Here is a 19,528-nt window from a genome sequence, read left to right on the forward strand (position 1 = left end):
CAAAGGCCGTTGCAGCTCATGGACGCCAGTCGAGGCACTCGAGGCGATCGTTGTCCTGTGGGACGCACCCAGCATCGAGTGTGAAGCAGAACTGGGAATCTCCGCCACGGTCGGGTGCTCCGGGCCACTTGCTATCAGTGCATGCTTGCGGAACGTCTCACTAATGGACGTCTACCGCTGTTCTCGCTGTGAGCTACGACTTCCTATGTGGTCGCTAACTGGTATATATGTATGTGTTCTCTCTGATGACTATCTTCTTCCAGGTATTGAACTGGACGTTGATTGGCCCTCCTGTTACCTTCTCTTCGACGTACGCATTCTAGTGAATCTTCAAGTGAGCAAAAACAGGTCTCTCAAATTCAGACGGAATATCACGCAACTGAAATACTAATCCGGACATAATCTGCCTTTTCTCAAAGATGCACTAAAGTGTGTCATCGCATGTGTCAGAGGTGTAGGGTTTCCCGTTGCAAGGTGTGCCTAATATAGCTAATGCTGATTTTTTTGGCATGAAATACTTTACTGTGTGATACAAAGATTCGATTTTATAAAGAACAATAGCTGAGATACAAATTAAGTTCTATTCTTTTATTATAACTTCTACTGTTGTTGGAGTTTGGCTGCGAATAGCAATTATAGAAAGACTCCCAAAGCATCGATTTTTCAAAAAATAAAAATATTGCAAACTTTAATTATTCAAGATGACAGAGATATAATTGAATTCAGGAAATGACATGGAATAATGTATTACACAAATAAATATATGTGGAAAGAGGTCTATATTCACTGAGAATTAATTACAGCATTAAAATAAAGTGATAAAACTAGAATGTCTATAGGCATAAGAATCTTTACGCGAAAGTAAGAATGCGGAAATTTTATGGATTTAAAAGAAAGAGAAGATTCGAATAAAAAGATTTGGACAACCAAAAGAAAATAATGAATTCAAAAAGACTAAGAGTTAACAAGAGTATCAAGAATTGTGCACTTCGATATAACCCTGTTTTGACTAAAGAGACAATTCTGTGTGTGTCACTGATCGTAATGAATAGTTTTAAGAAAACATCACTTTAGTTTGTATTAACAATCCGACATAATCCGAGGAAGATAAAAAGTGACAGTTATAGTATTGGGAAAAATTAAAACTATATCTCAGGGCCGTAACCAGAGGAAAGAACCAAAAAATAGGAGAGAATGACTCTTAGAATGAAGTAATATTATTAGAGTCGGAAGTTGTAATACAAGCGGATCGTTATGTAGCAGGAAGGACAAAAGGTTTAATAATAATACTTATAAGGGAATTACGGGGAAAAGAATATAAAATAAAATACGATAAAAGTTTAACTGTTAACTTTCTATTAACTTTTACTGATAATACTGTCAATTTTGTGATTTTATTAACTCCAACTTCGGAGTAGAACTTACTCACTTGTATGTACCCTCTGTGACGTGGTGAAGATTATAGAGTTGTGAGTGTCGGTTTCCAGTGGTTCAAGAGACGTGAAAATCTTATAAATCGAATGAAACAGAACACATGAGGACGATAGTACTGAAGGAATATTGCAGTTGTACTCTATATATGGTGTCACGTAAATGTACATCAGATAGTTATCGTTTCATTCTGGAGCAAATTTATCTTTGAGTGAAGAGTAAAGAAGACATAAAGAGAAATACAATTAATATATTGTTGTATAAATTGTTCAAATGGCTCTGAGCACTATACGACTTAACTTCTGAGGTCATCAGTCCCCTAGAACGTAGAACTACTTAAACCTAACTAACCTAAGGACATCACACACATCCATGCCCGAGGCAGGATTCGAACCTTCGACCGTAGGGGTCGCGCGGTTCCAGACTGTAGCGCCTAGAACCGCTCGGCGACTCCGGCCGGCTATATTGTTGTACAGCACAGTTTAATTGGCATCGTTTACTAACAAACATCTACATTTTTTGTAAGTTAAATCTCCTTATTTTACAAAACAGTTTGAGCATTACAGCAATCAGTGGCACTGAAAAAATTATAGCTCAGCAAATCGCCTGAGTGTCTTAATTTGGGAGTATCTGTTATGAGAAACACCTTAAGAAAGCAGTTGTCGTGAGCAGAGAAACAATTTAAAACTTGAGAATGAGATTTTCACTCTGCAGCGGAGTGTGCGCTGATAGGAAACTTCCTGGCAGATTAAAACTGTGTACCGGACCGAGACTCGAACTCGAGACCTTTGCCTTTGGCGGGCAAGTGCTCTGCCGTCTGTGCTACCCAAGCACGACTCACGCCCCGTCCCCACAGCTTTGCTTCTGCCAGTATCTCGTCTCCTACCTTCCAAACTTCACAGAATCTCTCCTGCGAAACTTATGGAACTAGCACTCCTGGAAGAATGGATATTGCGGAGACATGGCTTAGCCACAGCATGAGGGATGTTTCCAGAATGAGATTTTCACTCTGCAGCGGAGTGTGCGCTGATATGAAACTTCCTGGCCGATTAAAACTAGTCCCGAGTTCGAGTCTCTGTCCGGCACACAGTTTTAATCTGCCAGGAAGTTTCATATCAGCGCACACTCCGCTGCAGAGTGAAAATCTCATTCTGGAAACATCCCCCATGCTGTGGCTAAGCCATGTCTCCGCAATATCCATTCTTCCAGGAGTGCTAGTTCTATAAGGTTCGCAGGAGAGCTTCTGTGAAGTCTGGAAGGTAGGAGACGAGATACTGGCAGAAGTAAAGCTGTGGGGAGGGGCTGTGAGTCGTGCCTGGGTAGCACAGATGGCAGAGCACTTGCCCGTGAAAGGCAAAGGTCCCGAGTTCGAGTCTCGGTCCAGCTTACAGTTTGAATAATCTGCCAGGAAGTTTCAATTTAAAACTTCTTCACAGAATCCTCTAAAATTTAACAAAATTACAACGTTTGATAAAAGGCAATATCCTGACTGACTGACTCATCAACGCCCAGTCCAGACCGCTAGGCAAACAAGCATTTTTCGAAATTCCAACCATATGGAGGTTAAATAATGCATGAAGGTTTTTTAAAAAATGTCGCTATTAAGGCAATTTTCAAACTAGACCTACGAAAATTAGTATTTGGTTTCTTGGTCAGAAATAAAGAAATACGGGTTTCAGCATTTTTGGAAATTTAACGATAAGGGGGTGAAATAGTGGGTGAAAGCTTTTTTTGAAAATATATAATTAATAATGAACTACTTAAGTATTTTCAAAGCTACATCTATGAACATTGATATTTGACTTGTTTTAGAAACGTACGTCCTCAGTTATTTGCTGGATATATTCTAATCTCTGGCTTCGTCTACAGTTTTTGCCCTCTACAGCTCCCTCTAGTACAATGGAAGTCATTCCCTGATGTCTCAACAAATGTCCTATCATTCTGCTCCTTCTCCTCGTCAGTGTTTTCCACATATTCCTTTCCTCTCCGATTCTGAGCAGAACCTCCTCATTCCTTAACTTACCAGTTCACCTAATTTTCAACATTCTTCTGTAGCACCACATCTCAAATGCTTCGATTCACTTCTGTTCCTGTTTTCCCACAGTCCATGTTTCACTACCATGTAATGCTGTGCTCCAAACGCACATTCTCAAACTTTTTCCTCAAATTAAGGCCTATGTTTGATACTAGTAGACTCCTCTTGACCAGGAACACCCTTTTTGCCAGTACTAACCCGCTTGGGATGTCCTCCTTGCTCCGTCCGTCATTGGTCATTTTGCTGCATAGGTAGCAGAGTTCCTTAATTTCATGTACTTCGTGGTCATCAATCCTGAAGTTAAGTTTCTCACTATTTTCATTTTTGCTACTTTCCGTTATTTTCATCTTTCTTCGATTTACTGTTAGTCCATATTCTTTACTTATGAAATTGTTCATTCCATTCAGGAGACCATGCAATTCTTCTTCACTGTCACTCAGGATAGTAATGTCATCAGCGAATCTCATCATTGATATGAAAACCTGGAATATTAATTCCACTCCTGAACCTCCCCCCAGGGGATCCACAACTCTTTTGTGGATACGTGCGTAGCGAGCACGGGACCCCGAGCTGATGTGGCCTTCCTTCCTTTCCGGGCTGCATACCTTCCCTTTCCGCATCCTTCCCCATCCCCCATCTTTGCCTCCCCCCCTCACCTCTGGCTCTTTCCTTCCCTTTCTCCCCCTCTGGGGGTATGGTTTGTGCCTACGTCCAGAGATGGACGCTTGTAAATGTACCACATTCTTCGCCTTCCTTGCTTGTAAGTCTTCATCCTTCCTTTGTCCTTCTCTTTTCCTTACCTCTTCTCTCTACCCTTTTCTCCGCTGCGGCGTTTGAGACCTCTCTTCTTTCCTTTCCCTTTCTCTTTCTTCCTCCCTGTGCGTGTCTGAAGGCCGACCCACGCACTTCCATGCGTAGCCGGTGACGGGGTAACGCGTAATTCCCCGCCCCGGGTAGACGGGTAGGACACGTACGTACCCCCTGGTAACGGCCAGGCCCAGGGAGGGGTGATTACCCGAGCTGATACCTTCCGAAAGTGCCGATTGGTCCCTCCGTCCGTTTGTCGGGAGGTGTGACTTGAGGTGTGAACAATCACCTAAGGCGGGAGTGCCCTCAGAGAGGGCCCCCACAAGGGAGGAGCGCGCCATCGGAGACGCCGGTAATCATGGGGGATTCTTCCGCAATGGTTTCCTCACCTTCCACTATGTCTGCTCACAAACGTAAGTTCACTGAATCTCAGCCACAGACAGTTCTTCCATCTTTGCCACAGTTCCTTGTTGTTTCTCGGTCTGACGAAGGTCACGACTTCTCCACGGTCAACCCTTTCATTATTCAGAAAGGTGTCGACGCAATTGCGGGTCCTGTAAAGTCTTATTCCAGATTACGGAATGGCACCCAGTTGTTAGAAACAGTCAGTGCCCTCCAGGCACAAAAATTGCTGCGTACCTCACTACTACACACTTTCCCTGTCCGGGTGGAACCGCACCGTACCTTAAATTCCTCGCGTGGAGTCGTTTATACACGCTCCCTCGATGGACTGTCTGACGAAGAAATTCAGCACTACCTGTCTGACCAGGGCGTAACGGCTGTTCATAGGGTTATGAAAAGGGTTGACACGAACATCATTCCAACCCGCACTGTCTTCTTGACATTTGACAAAGTTCACCTCCCATCGAAAATCAAAGCAGGCTATGAGATAATTTCCGTTCGCCCTTACGTCCCAAACCCTACGCGTTGCTATCGGTGTCAGCGGTTCAATCACACCAGCCAGTCCTGTTCCATACCGGCCAAATGTGTTACGTGTGGCAGGGATGCCCATGAGGGTGCTTGTCCACCTCCATCCCCTCGCTGCATCAACTGTGTGGGAGACCACGCTGCTTCCTCTCGAGATTGTCCCGTTTTTAAGGACGAAAAGCTCATCCAGGAAATTAGAGTAAAGGAAAAGGTGTCGACCTTAGCTGCTCGAAAATTATTCGCCAGTCGACAGCCCACCGTGCCTCAGAAAGGAAAATACAGCACTGTCCTTGCTTCTCCTCGGCCAACAAAGGAGGCGGCCACGCAGACTTGCAACCTCACCTTTAGTGCCACGGTCGTCAGATCGGCCAGCGCAAAGATCGCCCGTTCAACCTCACCACTTTCGCCTGCCCACTCTCTGGCTCACCCTTCGTCGAGTTCTGCTAAATCTCGAGCCCAAAAGTCAGACACCAAGACTTCGAAAAATGAGCATACTCGTGAAGAGTTTTTACGTACGGCAATTTCCCAACCATCGGTTCCTCCTTCCTCTAAACATCATACTTCCAAGAAGGCTACAAAGAAACCCAGTTCCTCTCCTTCTCCGCCAAGGCGTGTCCCATCTACAGCACCACCTGGCGGAAATCGCCCTCGGCCGTCTTCTGTGTCGCCGAGGCGCACTGCTGGCGGCCGATCAACCGGCCGGTCGCTGGTGGCAGGAGCTGCTCCTGACCAACCTATGGATCAGGATCTTCTGCCTTCGGCTGAATGCCATTCCATGCTGTCGGTCGCAAGCACAGAGCAGTCGTTGAGTTGACAGCGACCTTGGTCACATTCCTCCATTTTCTGTTCACCCTATGACCATTATCCACTGGAATATCCGCGGTATTCGAGCCAATCTGGATGAATTGTCGATCCTCTTACAATCCTACTCGCCGGTCATCTTCTGTCTTCAGGAAACAAAGCTGCGTCCCCATGACCGCTTTGTTCTCCCTCATTTTCAGTCCGTCCGATATGATCTCCCCTCTGTTGAAGGCACTCCAGCACATGGAGGACTCATGATTCTTCTCCATGAAACTCTCCATTATCACCCAATCCATTTAAACACTTCCTTCCAAGCTGTCGCCGTCCGTCTTTCCCTTTCCGGACACACGTTCTCTCTTTGTACTGTATACATTCCATCGTCCACACCAATGGCACGAGCTGATTTCCTTCATCTTCTTGGTCAGCTTCCACCCCCATATTTGCTGGTTGGGGACTTCAATGCCCACCACCCGCTTTGGGGATCTCCACATCCTTGTCCACGTGGCTCACTGTTGCTAGACGTCTTCCACCAAGCAGATCTAGTTTGCCTCAACACTGGGGTCCCTACATTTTTGTCTGCCTCCACGACAAATTTATCTCATTTGGACCTTGCGGTCGGTACTGTTCCGCTAGCTCGGCGCTTCGAATGGTTCGCCCTTGATGATACACATTCGAGTGACCACTTTCCATGTGTCCTTAAACTGCAGCCTCAACTGCCCTACATGCGCCCGCGACGCTGGAAGTTTGCCCAAGCCGATTGGACACTTTTTTCGTCTCTAGCGACATTTGATGACCGTCACTTTCCCAGCGTCAACGATGAGGTCACACATATTACCGACGTTATTCTTACAGCTGCGGAACATTCAATACCACGCACCTCCGAATTGTCCCGGCGCCCCCCAGTTCCTTGGTGGAACGAGGCATGCCGTGCACTACGTGAGCGGCGACGTGCTCTCCGGTTTTTCCGCCACCATCCTACTTTGGCCAACTGTATCCGCTATAAGCAGCTCCGAGCGCGATGCCGTCGTGTCATCCGCGATAGCAAGAAGGCAAGCTGGAAATTCTTTATTAGCTCATTTAACACCTTCACTCCCTCCTCTGAAGTTTGGAGTCGGCTTCGACGGTTCTCAGGCGAGCCTAGTTTCTCCCCGGTCTCTGAGCTCACTGTCGCGCAGGACACATTAGTGGACCCCGTCGCAATTTCTAACTCGTTGGGTCAGCACTTTGCTGAGATTTCGAGCTCTTCAAATTACCCGCCAGCGTTTCTCCCGAAGAAACGTGCAGCGGAAGTGCGACCTCTTGCTTTCTCCTCTCAAAATCGCGAAAGCTACAATACTGTTTTCTCCTTGCGGGAACTCCAACATGCACTCTCTTCTTCTCGCTCCTCCGCCCCAGGACCGGATGGTATCCACGTCCAAATGTTGCTGCATTTATCAACCCATAGTCTGCGTTACCTCCTTCGCCTTTATAATCGAATTTGGACCGACAGTACTTTTCCCAGACGATGGCGGGAAGCTATCGTCGTTCCTGTTCCGAAACCTGGAAAGGACAAACATCTCCCCTCTAGCTATCGCCCCATTTCTCTCACGAGTAGTGTCTGTAAGGTTTTGGAGCGTATGGTGAATTACCGTTTAGCGTGGTGGCTGGAATCCCGCAGTCTTTTAACACCTGCCCAATGCGGATTCCGAAAGCATCGTTCTGCAGTTGACCATCTTGTTGCTCTCTCCACTTATATCATGAACAATTTTCTCCGGAAACGCCAAACAGTAGCAATATTTTTTGATCTGGAGAGAGCATACGATACCTGTTGGAGGACAGGCATCCTCCGCACACTGTTCTCTTGGGGCTTTCGAGGCCGGCTGCCCCTTTTTCTTCGCGAATTTATGGCAGAGCGCACATTTAGGGTGCGGGTGAACACTACTCTCTCCCGCACTTTCTCCCAAGAAAACGGGGTACCCCAGGGCTCCATGCTGAGTGTTGTACTGTTTGCCATTGCCATAAATCCTTCGTGATGTCTCGGACTCCCTCTTTGTGGACGATTTTGCGATCTACTACAGATCTCAACGGACCACCCTTCTTGAACGACGTCTTCAAGGATGTCTCGATCGCCTCCACTCTTGGAGCATCGAAACCGGCTTCCGTTTTTCTCCCAGTAAGACCGTTTGTGTTAATTTTTGGCGACGTAAGGAGTTCCTTCCGCCCTCCTTACATCTAGGTCCTGTCAACCTTCCGTTTTCCAACGTCGCTAAATTCTTGGGTCTTATGTTTGACAGAAAACTGTGCTGGTCCTCCCACGTTTCCTATCTTTCGGCTCGCTGTCTGCGATCCCTTAACACCCTCCGTGTCCTGAATGGTACCTCCTGGGGAGCGGACCGAGTGGTTCTTCTCCGCCTCTATCGCGCCTTAGTGCGCTCGAAATTGGACTATGGAAGCATAGACTACTTCTCTGCTCGGCCGTCTATTCTTCGGCGTCTCGACTCTATCCGCCACCGTGGATTACGTTTAGTGTCTGGAGCTTTTTACACCAGCCCTGTGGAAAGCCTTTATGCTGAGACTGCTGAACCTCCGCTGTCCAATCGGCGAGCAGTCCTTCTGAGTCGTTATGCTAGCCATCTGTCTTCCATGCCTGCTAATCCAGCCCATGACCTTTTCTTCGACGCCTCCTTTGATGTAGGGTATGCAGGCCGCCCCTCCTCCCTACTACCACCGGGAGTCCGCTTCCGTCAACTACTCCATTCTCTTTCCTTCCGCTTTCCTAAAACCTTCTTGACAACTTGGGGTACAGCACCGCCTTGGCTCCGTCCCCGGATCTGCCTGCTCCGTGACCTTTGTCGATTTCCCAAGGATGTTACCCCTTCACTTGTTTATCGTCGGGCATTTGCTGCTCTATGTGCACAAATGACGGACGCCACATTTATTTACACCGACGGCTCGAAAACATGGTTAGGTGTAGGGAGTGCCTATATTGTTGGCAACACCCCAAATCACTTTCGGCTTCCCGACCAGTGTTCGGTTTATACTGCGGAGCTTTACGCTGTTCTCCAGGCTGTCCACTACATCCGCCACCATCAGCGGATACAGTACGTTATCTGCTCAGATTCTCTCAGCTCTCTCCTCAGTCTCCACGCTCTTTATCCTGTGCACCCTCTGGTCCACCGGATTCAGGACTGTCTGCGCTTGCTCCACCTGGGGGGCGTCTCGGTGGCGTTCCTCTGGCTCCCGGGACACGTTGGTATCTGTGGAAATGAGGCGGCCGATATTGCAGCCAAGGCTGCAGTCTCCCTTCCTCGGCCAGCTATTCAATCGCTTCCCTTCGCCGATCTACGGAGCGTTCTATGTCGACGTGTTGTCCATTTGTGGCACACGCATTGGTCGACACTTACCCATAATAAATTGCGGGACGTGAAAGCTCTTCCTTGTGCTTGGACCTCTTCCTCCCGACCGCGTCGTCGGGAGGAGGTAATTTTAACTAGACTCCGGATAGGGCACTGTCTTTTTAGCCATCGACATCTTTTAAGCGGCGATCCTCCCCCACTCTGTCCCCACTGCTCTCAGCTGTGGACGGTAAGACACCTTTTAATTGAGTGCCCCTATTTTAATCCGTTACGCTCCCGTCTACAGCTATCGCCTGATATATCGTCGATTTTAGCAGATGACACGCGCTCCGCCGACCGCGTTCTCAAGTTTATTAGTGCCAGTGAAATGACGTCAGTCATTTGAAGCTTTTTTTGGGGACAACGAACCCCTTTCTGTAGTGGATTTTTAAGCCTTCCTTCTGCTTTTAGTTTCTCCAATTTTATGACTTTCGTTTTCATTGCTGCTGGTTTTAAATTCCGGTTTTTTACTGTTTCCTAAGTCACGGACCGGGCGCTAATGACCATAGAAGTTTTGCGCCCCAAACCCAAAACAAAAACTCCTGAACCTTTCTTTTATTTCCCTCATGTTTCTTCGATGTACAGATTGAACAGTAGGGGCTAAAGACTACATCTCTGCTTTACGGCCTTTTTAATACGAGCACTTCGCTCCTGGTCGTCCAATCTTATTATTCCCTCTTGGCTCTTGTACATATTGTATATTGCCCTTCTCTCCTTATAGCTTACCCTTGCTTTTCTCAGAAGTTCGAAGAACTTGCACCTTTTTCATTGTCCAACGCTTTTCCAGGTCGACAAATCCTATGAACGCGTCTCGGTTACAAATTTTAAAAATGGTGTGTTTCAATGTTTTTCGAAATTGAACCCCTAGGGGGATGAAATAGGAGTCGAAAATTGTAAAGAAAATATTTAGTTACATTAAAACATTTTAAGGCTAAATTTATGAAAACTGATATTTCATTTCTCGATTAGATAAAAGTGTAGTGGACTGTTAAGGCAGCCAGTCCACAGTGAAGTAGCCGAAAGGGCACGCGTCAACTCACGCCGTCTGGCGTTAAGTCTGGAACAGGATTCGTAATGAATGTGATAAAGAAAAGAACGTAGCTACTAGAACACTTAACTTTTATATTGTCCTTTGGTATACAGCATTCTTGATGATACAAGTGAGACTATCTTGAGATACATGCAATGGTACAAATGGCGCCTTGCTAGGTCGTAGCCATGGACTTAGCTGAAGGCTATTCTAACTGTCTCTCGGCAAATGAGAGAAAGGCTTCGTACGTGTAGTCGCTAGCAATGTCGTCCGTACAACTGGGGCGAGTGCTAGTCCGTATCTCGAGACCTGCCGTGTGGTGGCGCTCGGTCTGCGATCACTGCCAGTGGCGACACGCGGGTCCGACCTGTACTAATGGACCGCGGCCGATTTAAGCTACCACCTAGCAAGTGTGGTGTCTGGCGGTGACACCACAAAAAGAAAGATTTTTTAGGGGATGAAAGCTGCTATGAAAATATCTCCACAAGAACGCAAAAATCATTGTTAACAAAACTTGGACTCCAGCTACCAAAACGACTTTTTGCTCGGAAATGCATTTGGGAAAGCCCAAGCTTAGGTGTTACAATTTGTGAACAATACAATAATTCGATTAAATAAAAAAACAAGAAAACTAAAATCTCTGCGATCCATACAGTCTACACGAGAGAAGCAGCGGGCGCAAAGCTAATGTTGTGATATAGCTGAAACCTGAAGACACTTAAATTTCATTGGAGAAGAAGGTCGCTGCAATCGTGGCCGAAACGTTGGTTTTTCTCCAGCAGCAGTAGTTTTTACATTATGACGCGGTACCAAACCCAGAAAACTTTTATGTCGAAGAAGAAAGTGATTAGTAGTTACATCGAGTGGCACCTTTCCCAGTTGTTGTTACGGATTTGTCACGGACAGCTGCCTTAACAAAATCAGCATATATTAGCACAAAGCGCTGAGAGACAATGTGGGAATAATGCACTCCACATTAAGGAACGCACTGTTAGTTTTAGAATACGGGCTTCCAACTTCCGTGTGGCGGCGGTACCTCTATGCCTATTTTCCATCCATAAGAGATGAAACCGAACCAACAATGTAGACCAAATTGAATGCTTCTGTATTATTGGGCCTCTTCCTCATCTAGTGAAAGCTTGCTTACAATGAAACGTTCAAGGGATTTTTAGGAACAGTTTTAATATGCCATACGTACTGAAATTATTTCCGCTGAATATAGTAACTGGTATTTCTTCTGCCAACAATGCTCAATTAAATAATAAAATTAGGGTTCATTTATAGTAAAAGACCTCGAAGCAATCCATACTAGTAATGATGTTTCTAAAACCAATAAATTTGTTCTAAGCCTGTTCTACATTCAGAGTTTGTGTAAGACTGTTCTATTCAGATTACGAACAAAATCAGGCATCGTGACCGTGCAACTACTCAGAGCTAGTTACACTACACACGGTGATTCAAAAACAAAGAACAGATTTCGATTGTTTATTACAGACACACTATAAAAGACAGACACACAGTGCGCTTATTACGGGATAGAGGAAGATTCAAAGTTTTATGTTCACACTGATGCTACACCATACACTTAATATAAGCAACATGCTTTACTCGATAAACATCGAAAAGGTAGTCGATTTCACTCTGCGCACGAATCAACAGATCCCTGCCCATCTGGTGGACTTCAGAGGGCACCGTCTGAACGCATCTCGGATAAGCTCGAGAGTTTCATCAGCTGTGCGTGGCCGACCAGTGCTCTTCCCTTTACATATGCAAACAACTTCGAGGAATTTTTTATGGCAGTCATAAATCTGCTTGTGGAGAGGTGGCTTCTTGCTGAGTAGACGGCGGAAAGCACGTTGTACTTGAACGATGGATTGACTTTGCACAAATTCCAACACACCCAAGATGATTTATCTTGTAATGTAGTCGCCATGTTCCTACAGAGAAACAATAGCTCAGCTGTGTCAAAACTATGAACCTTCGTCTACCCGGAAACATGCCTGTTTCTATCTTTTAAAGCTTGTCTGTAAGAAACAACTGAAATCTGTTCTTTGCTTTTGAATCAACCGGTAGTTCTGCTCGAGGATGACAATGGCATCATATATCGTACTCAGTAAATCACTGTCTGCTCCAACAATTCTGAAAAGCTTCAGGTGAACGAGATGGGAAATCGTATTGTACACAAATTCATCGAATCGCTGAGAAGGAACTTTTTTTCGCTTAGGTGGAACCACATGATTGGATTACCTGTAACGATGTTATTGACCACATGACCTAAGAAAGCCTAACCTATCCTGAACAAAGAAGTCGTTACTGTTAGGGAATATAACTTGTACTGAAACTCAAAATATAGTTAGGATTCATGACAGAAGGCTGTCAATTTGAACAGAAATAGACAAAAATACAAAAATGTAAAAGCTATTCAGTTACTTACCCGAAGGTGCTTCAGTCCACGAAATACCAGACACAAGCTCGTTCTCGGCCTTGCTTATTTAATATCTAAACTTAAATGCAATCACTGCCGTTTTCGCAAGCATCTGCACTTCGTAGAGACTCTTTTTCTATTCTTATGGAGAAAAGGACGATGCAAGACATCTTTACCTTGAGTTTAGCGAGCGACATGAAATTATGGCAGTTTTGTAACACGAGATTGTGAAGTTTGGTCGTTCGGTGCCAACCTTTGTAGCTTCTTTATTAGTAACGCAGGATCACAGAACTTACGAGGAGCTCTTCACGTATGCTGTCGCTATTGACTCCAGCAGAAATACGAATGTAATAATAACGGAGAAAACAATCAGTTCCATCAGACAGTGATGAAAGACAAGAAGCTTCAAGCAACAGTCTACATTAGTTGCTATATGCCGCTGAAAAGTATTCTCCTGTTAATAGAGGGCGCGTTCTTCTTCTTGTGAGCATGGCGACTGAGTATGCACAACAGTAGCTTACTTACCGTTTCCCGAGGCCTGGGTGAATGTGTGGTCGACCTTTTGGCACATGGTCCCGTTGCCCTTGCAGACGCCGCACGGATCGTCGGCAGCATCGGAATCTAACACCCAGTCGCAGCCCACGTGCTACACAGGAGACAGCAAATAACAGGCTAAAGAACCACCGCTGTAGCATTTGTGACATTAGACACCACATTTATGCGTGCGGCTTTACGAGCTGCTATAACTTCTAGGATATAGATCATTAAAGCAACCATAACGATAAGAGAAAACGATGTTAACAGTGTATCTAAAAACTAAGGTCAAATGTTACGGAATCCATCAGCTGCTTTGCTACTCGTTCCACAAAAGAAACCAGCTGCAGTTTACCTAACACCAAAGTGCATTTGTGAGCAACATCTGGTCGATGGCTCAATGGTGCCTTGTGTGCGCGGATTAGCGAAACAGTTTAGTTCACACATCATTATTCTGTGCCCTCTTATTATCTCCTCCTTATCTATACAGTAACTTTCCTCCATGACCGCTAATATCGTACTTTTTCCATTCTTTACATACATTGTTTTTGTTTTCTTTGAGTAGGTGTTCAAACAGCAGTGGCTAAAACGTGAAATCGAACCCTGCTGTCCGAGCTAAAATGCTGCTGCACGTACAAAATGCTTGATATTTCTACAGACTGAATGCGTAAAGGATAATTTCTTCCCACATATCGATGTAATTTTCATCAGAGGTGCTATAACGTGATGTGTCTCAAGTCTCAACGAGACACGAGCCAGAAATTGGGACGTCTTACGAGAATTATTGTAGCCGATGGTGGGATCAAGCTATACAGGGAGGGCATGGGGATATATCGTAATCAGCTATTGTGGCAGAGATATGTTTATGGGCTTACGAAATTAACTTATAGTTGTAACAAAACGGTTTGGTCGACCTATTGTTTAAAAGTAGAATGGATCTTGTATGTGTTGATCTAAACTCGTCTTGTATGAAATTTTGTTATTTAAATCTATTAAGAAATGATCTGAATTTCAATGGTAACGGAACCAATACAGTGGGTTTCATTTGCTGATCGATTCCTATATTGACCCTACGTTCTTCCCCAAACCCAAAACACTTCGTTACCTATGGAAATTCACAATACTATACTTCACGGATATTATGTCTGGTTACCCGCTGTCGTTTACCACGGTTACTGAGAGATAAATGCTTTCAAACAACTAAAAGTTCAATAGAATATGACTCTACATTTCCAATGTAGACATATTCAAGTAGCGAAAAATATACAACGAAACACATGTTCCTCAGCAATCAATTTGTTTAATACACTGGCGACAGCTGTTGGCTAGTCAGAAATAAGACAAGAAATTATAGTAGCTTCTCGCACACGTTGAGTAATGGCGAACTAAGATATCATAATATCAGATTTGGTAAAAATTACTATTAAAATTATAAGATAATTTTGGAAATTGCTTTAAATAGCTTAGAATAGTTATCGACATTACTATAAAATTTACCAACAATATTGTCAAGACTTATAGTGAAAGTATGTTAGCCAGGTGACAGGCTTCGTTAGCGGCGGAAACAGTAGTTGTTTACACATGTAACTTTAAATTTATTACAGAGAAAGTCAGACTTCTATTCTAAATAGAGAAAGATTAGTACATAAGTTAATGCCTGAGGGAGCTTGCATTTTTATCATTTCGTCTCACAAAATCTCTCGGTTGGATGGGTTTGTATAGTCTGTATTCCGAGGTACTGCATCAGCAATGACAGGTGATGTTTTCCATCTACCTTGAAATGAATTTGGTGATTTCATGCTAATTATTCTTCCATTTTAGGTAGCATTCCTACTGTCTTCCTGTTTTACTCACTGTCGAAACTTCGATGCCGTAGAGTTTCGGTAACCAGCTGTCCACGGCTTGATCACGTTCCACATAACTGAACACTCAGGATACAGTGGCGTCCACTGCCATAAATGATATCGCCACGCTTTTATTTGCAGTCATTTACTCACAATCCTCATACAGTCCATACTGATACTGCGTTCTCGTTGTTGCAACTGCAAGCGTCTGTAACACTTGCGAAAACGTCTTGGAAGTCTGCCTCAGCCGTCACTGTTCATCGTTTATCCGCCGGTAATCACTGTCCACCGGCTGTACGTATTAGTTCAGTTCACATTAGAGTGTCCACAACATGTAAAATCCGCGAGCAGCCACAAACACGCCGGCCGCTGTGGCCGAGCGGGTCTAGGCACTTCAGTCTGGAATCGCGCGACCGCTACAGTCGCAGGTTCGAATCCTGCCTCGAGCATGGGTGTGTGTGATGTCCTTAGATTAGTTAGGTTTAAGTAGTTCTAAGTTCTAGGGGACTGATGACCATAGATGTTAAGTCCCATAGTGCTCAGAGCCATTTTTTTTTGAACCATTATTGGCGAACCAGCCAAAAAAACTGAACAGTTAAGGTTCGCGTGTTTTCTTCAGTTGCCTTCAACCACGAATACTGACAGTATCGGCGTTTCGCATGGGGAGCTGAATACGTTGCTTTACTAAGATTTTATTTTATATTTGTAGTATCGCAGCTTATCGATACTGCCGGTGCCTCGAGAGGCGCTTTGAACATCGCCACCAACATGATATCCTGACCAATGAAGAAACTCCAGGTCGCCGACCAATGAAGACCGTTAGGACGGTGTTATAAATGGCGGGCACTTGCACACCTGCTTCTAGTTCGAGACTAGGTCCGTGTTATTAGATGGTGCCGAACGTTGATAGCCGGCTCTACCGACAGACATTCAGCGTACGCAGACGCACGCCCACGTCCTGCCCCTGTTTATAGCTAGCCACGGCTGCTGCATGTTGTCAACATTGTAGCAGTTCTTCGGTAACAAGTTGAGTAAAATATGCACTTTGTCAACTAATCTTTAGCATGCTTGTCCAGATTTCTATGATGACAGATCCCGTTAGGCTACCTTCCATCATCATTAGCAACGAGGACTTAACATATGGCTCCTCGGAACATAAAGGTTGCCGACTCGCACCATAACAATATTTTTAGAGAAAACATAGACGCCATATACAACTTGCAATAGTGAGTGTCCAATCTACATCACAGTCTATATCAGATCTTCCACCGAATTTAAGTTTCACTTTCGATAGAAAACAGTCCTCTCACATATACAGGATATTTCAACGTCTTTTTATAACATTATTTGTTGATTCATCTAATTTTTTATAATTCTTTTGCTTTAAAATATTCGCATATTGGTAGCTACTATATTTCCTGTATATGTAAAGTAAAGTGTACTGTACTGGTAGCCGAAGTTCTTTGCCTTATATGTGAGTAATATATGTAAAATACTATGTAAGTTGCTTATTACGTTAAATAATTTTCTGATAACATTTGCATTTAAAATCATTTATGTGTATAAACTGTTCATGTTGACATAAATTTGACAATTGTAAGAAACGGTCACGCTTAGGAACAATGTAAGAAATAGATGTTATGTAAAAGCCAGTGTGCTTTTGTTTGAAACGAAAGTGGCTCTGGGGAGTGGAAAAGGTGGCAAGGGCGAATTGGCGTGCTACCTAGTGCAAGCGCGGGAAGTAAGTTACACAGTCCGTAGGCAGTAGTGATTGAGACAACACCTTTGTGGAGCAGGAGAATCTTTTCCCGAAAATTTGCAGATGAAGACTACAAACGGCTTGCGGCATTGCTACGAGTTGTTGGGCTACTGTACGTAAAACTGAACGACGCCAAGAAGAGACATTGAGCCCATACGGAAGATACTTGCAGGCCGCTCTGTGGGTAATGTAGCCGTCATAATTGTTCGCCACACCCAAGCCTACAGCCACCAGATAAGATTTTTTTTTTATTTTGCTTTTGCGCAGCGTGAACCATTAATTTAAACTGTGTTTTAATAATCATTCTTGAACTTTAAAGAAGCTGGTTCACCATGTTATGTCATCCTAATCACATACCTATATAGGGTTCCTTCCTGGTGTTTGATTAATCCGAGTATCCTGCTTTACAGACTTATGAAGTGCCAAGTTAATATAAAGAGACAGCATTTAAATTGTTTTTGTGTAAATAATGTGAAAGTTTCCTTAACTATTGCAAAGTGTTATAGTAAAAGTTTGCGTATGTAAAATTCAGAGTGTAGCCGAGTTTCTAGAATCTGTTAAATGACTATACAGAGTTATAAAATTATAAACAGCCGACCAGTTGCAATGGGTAAAGAAATTCTTTACCTAGGTTTCGACAAATATAAATTTGCCTTCTTCAGAAGATAACCTAAGGACAATAAACATCATAGCTTACATTAGAAAAGTATGAAACTTATAAGCCAAGAAAAAAATTTAAGACAAATTAGAGAACTCTTGCATTACAGAAGTATGATAACGACTACTGGTACTTACAATTTTACATTAGTAAGGACTAATGTACCATCGCCGTTTTTACAATTGTCGGCATAGATCCATGTATCAAAAATAAAATATAGCCCTGTAATTAGGGTTTGTCACGTTAATATAAAATAGCTCATGGATCTTGCAGAGCTCACAACCGACTGACTGTAATCGGCGAGCGCAGTTGCTCTGAAAACAGGGCAGGTGGCGCTCGTGCCGAGAAACATGTGCCAATTGGTGTACAAAAGAAACGTGTAAATTATTAGTATTAATAACGTACTTAGGTAGAGTAACAATAAAAAAAGAAAGGAAATTAACACTACCGTTATAACAGTTTGGGAGCATTGGTACAAATAATGTAGTTATACATAAAAAAGACAGGTGGCGCTTACGCCGAGAAACTTACGCCCAGTGGCATATAGAGCCAAAATATAAAAAATTCCATTACTATATTAGTGAAGCCACAAACGGTATACATTCATCTATCACTGTTTTCGTGTGTAATGATTTGTTTTTCAGATATATGGGGCCGTATTAAAACATTCAGTTAAAGATTCTATTAAAGTCTATTAAAGTATCACACCACAGTCTCTCACACACACCGACAACTTACACGCACGACACAGGTTTCGTCTGAAAGCTGAAACAAAGAGGAAAGCAGTCACCGACCACATGGTGTTCGCAGAAGGGGGGCAGCCCATTCCATCTTTCTGTCGAATTCAGCCTCAGCCCCGAGCGGTGACGGTAGTAAAAACTATTTCTCCCACGCCTAGATTTACCCACGGGTGGCGACCGTTTCCATGCACAGGTTAACGTCACCAGGCAAAGAAAGTTTATTTTTTATTACACCTCACAAACATAATAGCCATGAAGGAGAGACTTAGGAGCAAGTTGGCCGGCGACTGAGACTGAAGAGGAGCGATCAGACTCCCTCAACTCTTCCACTTCTGCTGCCGCTTCCATCTAGGGAGCCTGTATTGCTGAAACATCCTCCACCCCCACCATAACTGATGCCGCGAGCAGCCTATTTACTCTTAACGCACCAGCTGTTAAAGAGTTTGCAATCCTCTTTACTTCCTCCATTGCAGCCAGCACGAAGCTTAGCCGGCCGGTGTGGCCGTGCGGTTAAAGGCGCTTCAGTCTGGAACCGCGTGACCGCTTCGGTCGCAGGTTCGAATCCTGCCTCGGGCATGGATGTGTGTGATGTCCTTAGGTTAGTTAGGTTTAAGTAGTTCTAAGTTCTAGGGGACTTATGACCACAGATGTTGAGTCCCATATTGCTCAGAGCCATTTGAACCATTTGAACGAAGCATACGACGATATCACGGTAGCTAACACACAGTCGTCGAAAACTCTAATCATCGCAACTAACATAAAAAAGGAGAGTGCTGCTTCGTAACGAGGTGTCGCTTCTAAGCGCAATACAGGCAAAGTTTCATCAGCTGGTTGCCAGAATGCATTTGTAGAGTGCGAAATTACATGCTCAAGATGCAGAATTAGCTTTGCGAGAAGTGAAAACTGTTTGCTGAAGTTATTCAGGTACAGAGTAACGAAATCACCAGAAGGTTAGATGAAGAGATTCAGGGGTTAAAAACGCAAGGAGAGCTGATATACAAGATGCTGCTGGGTAACGGGGAGACTTCGACATCAACATGAGGCTAAGTATAGCTGATAAGTGTTTTCAGTGTTTCCAGGGAGTAGACAAGCTACTTGTTTCTCGAGTGCTGAGGAAGCTTGGAGTCATTGGCTGACCAGGTGGAGGGAATCGGTGTAGTCAT

At 44.2% G+C, this 19,528-nt stretch overlaps 1 protein-coding gene across 1 annotated transcript in view; it reads right to left on the bottom strand.

The window, feature by feature from the left end:
• The window catches only part of LOC126199629 (A disintegrin and metalloproteinase with thrombospondin motifs 7-like), a 583,524-nt gene that overhangs the window by 77,042 nt on the left and 486,954 nt on the right, over positions 1-19,528 (bottom strand). The window contains exon 16 of the mRNA XM_049936555.1: positions 13,356-13,476. Within this exon, the coding sequence (XP_049792512.1) occupies positions 13,356-13,476 (121 nt within the window). The remainder of the gene's footprint in view (positions 1-13,355; positions 13,477-19,528) is intronic.

This window comes from Schistocerca nitens, chromosome 8 (genome assembly GCF_023898315.1).
Source record: "Schistocerca nitens isolate TAMUIC-IGC-003100 chromosome 8, iqSchNite1.1, whole genome shotgun sequence".
Classification (NCBI taxonomy): domain Eukaryota; kingdom Metazoa; phylum Arthropoda; class Insecta; order Orthoptera; family Acrididae; genus Schistocerca; species Schistocerca nitens.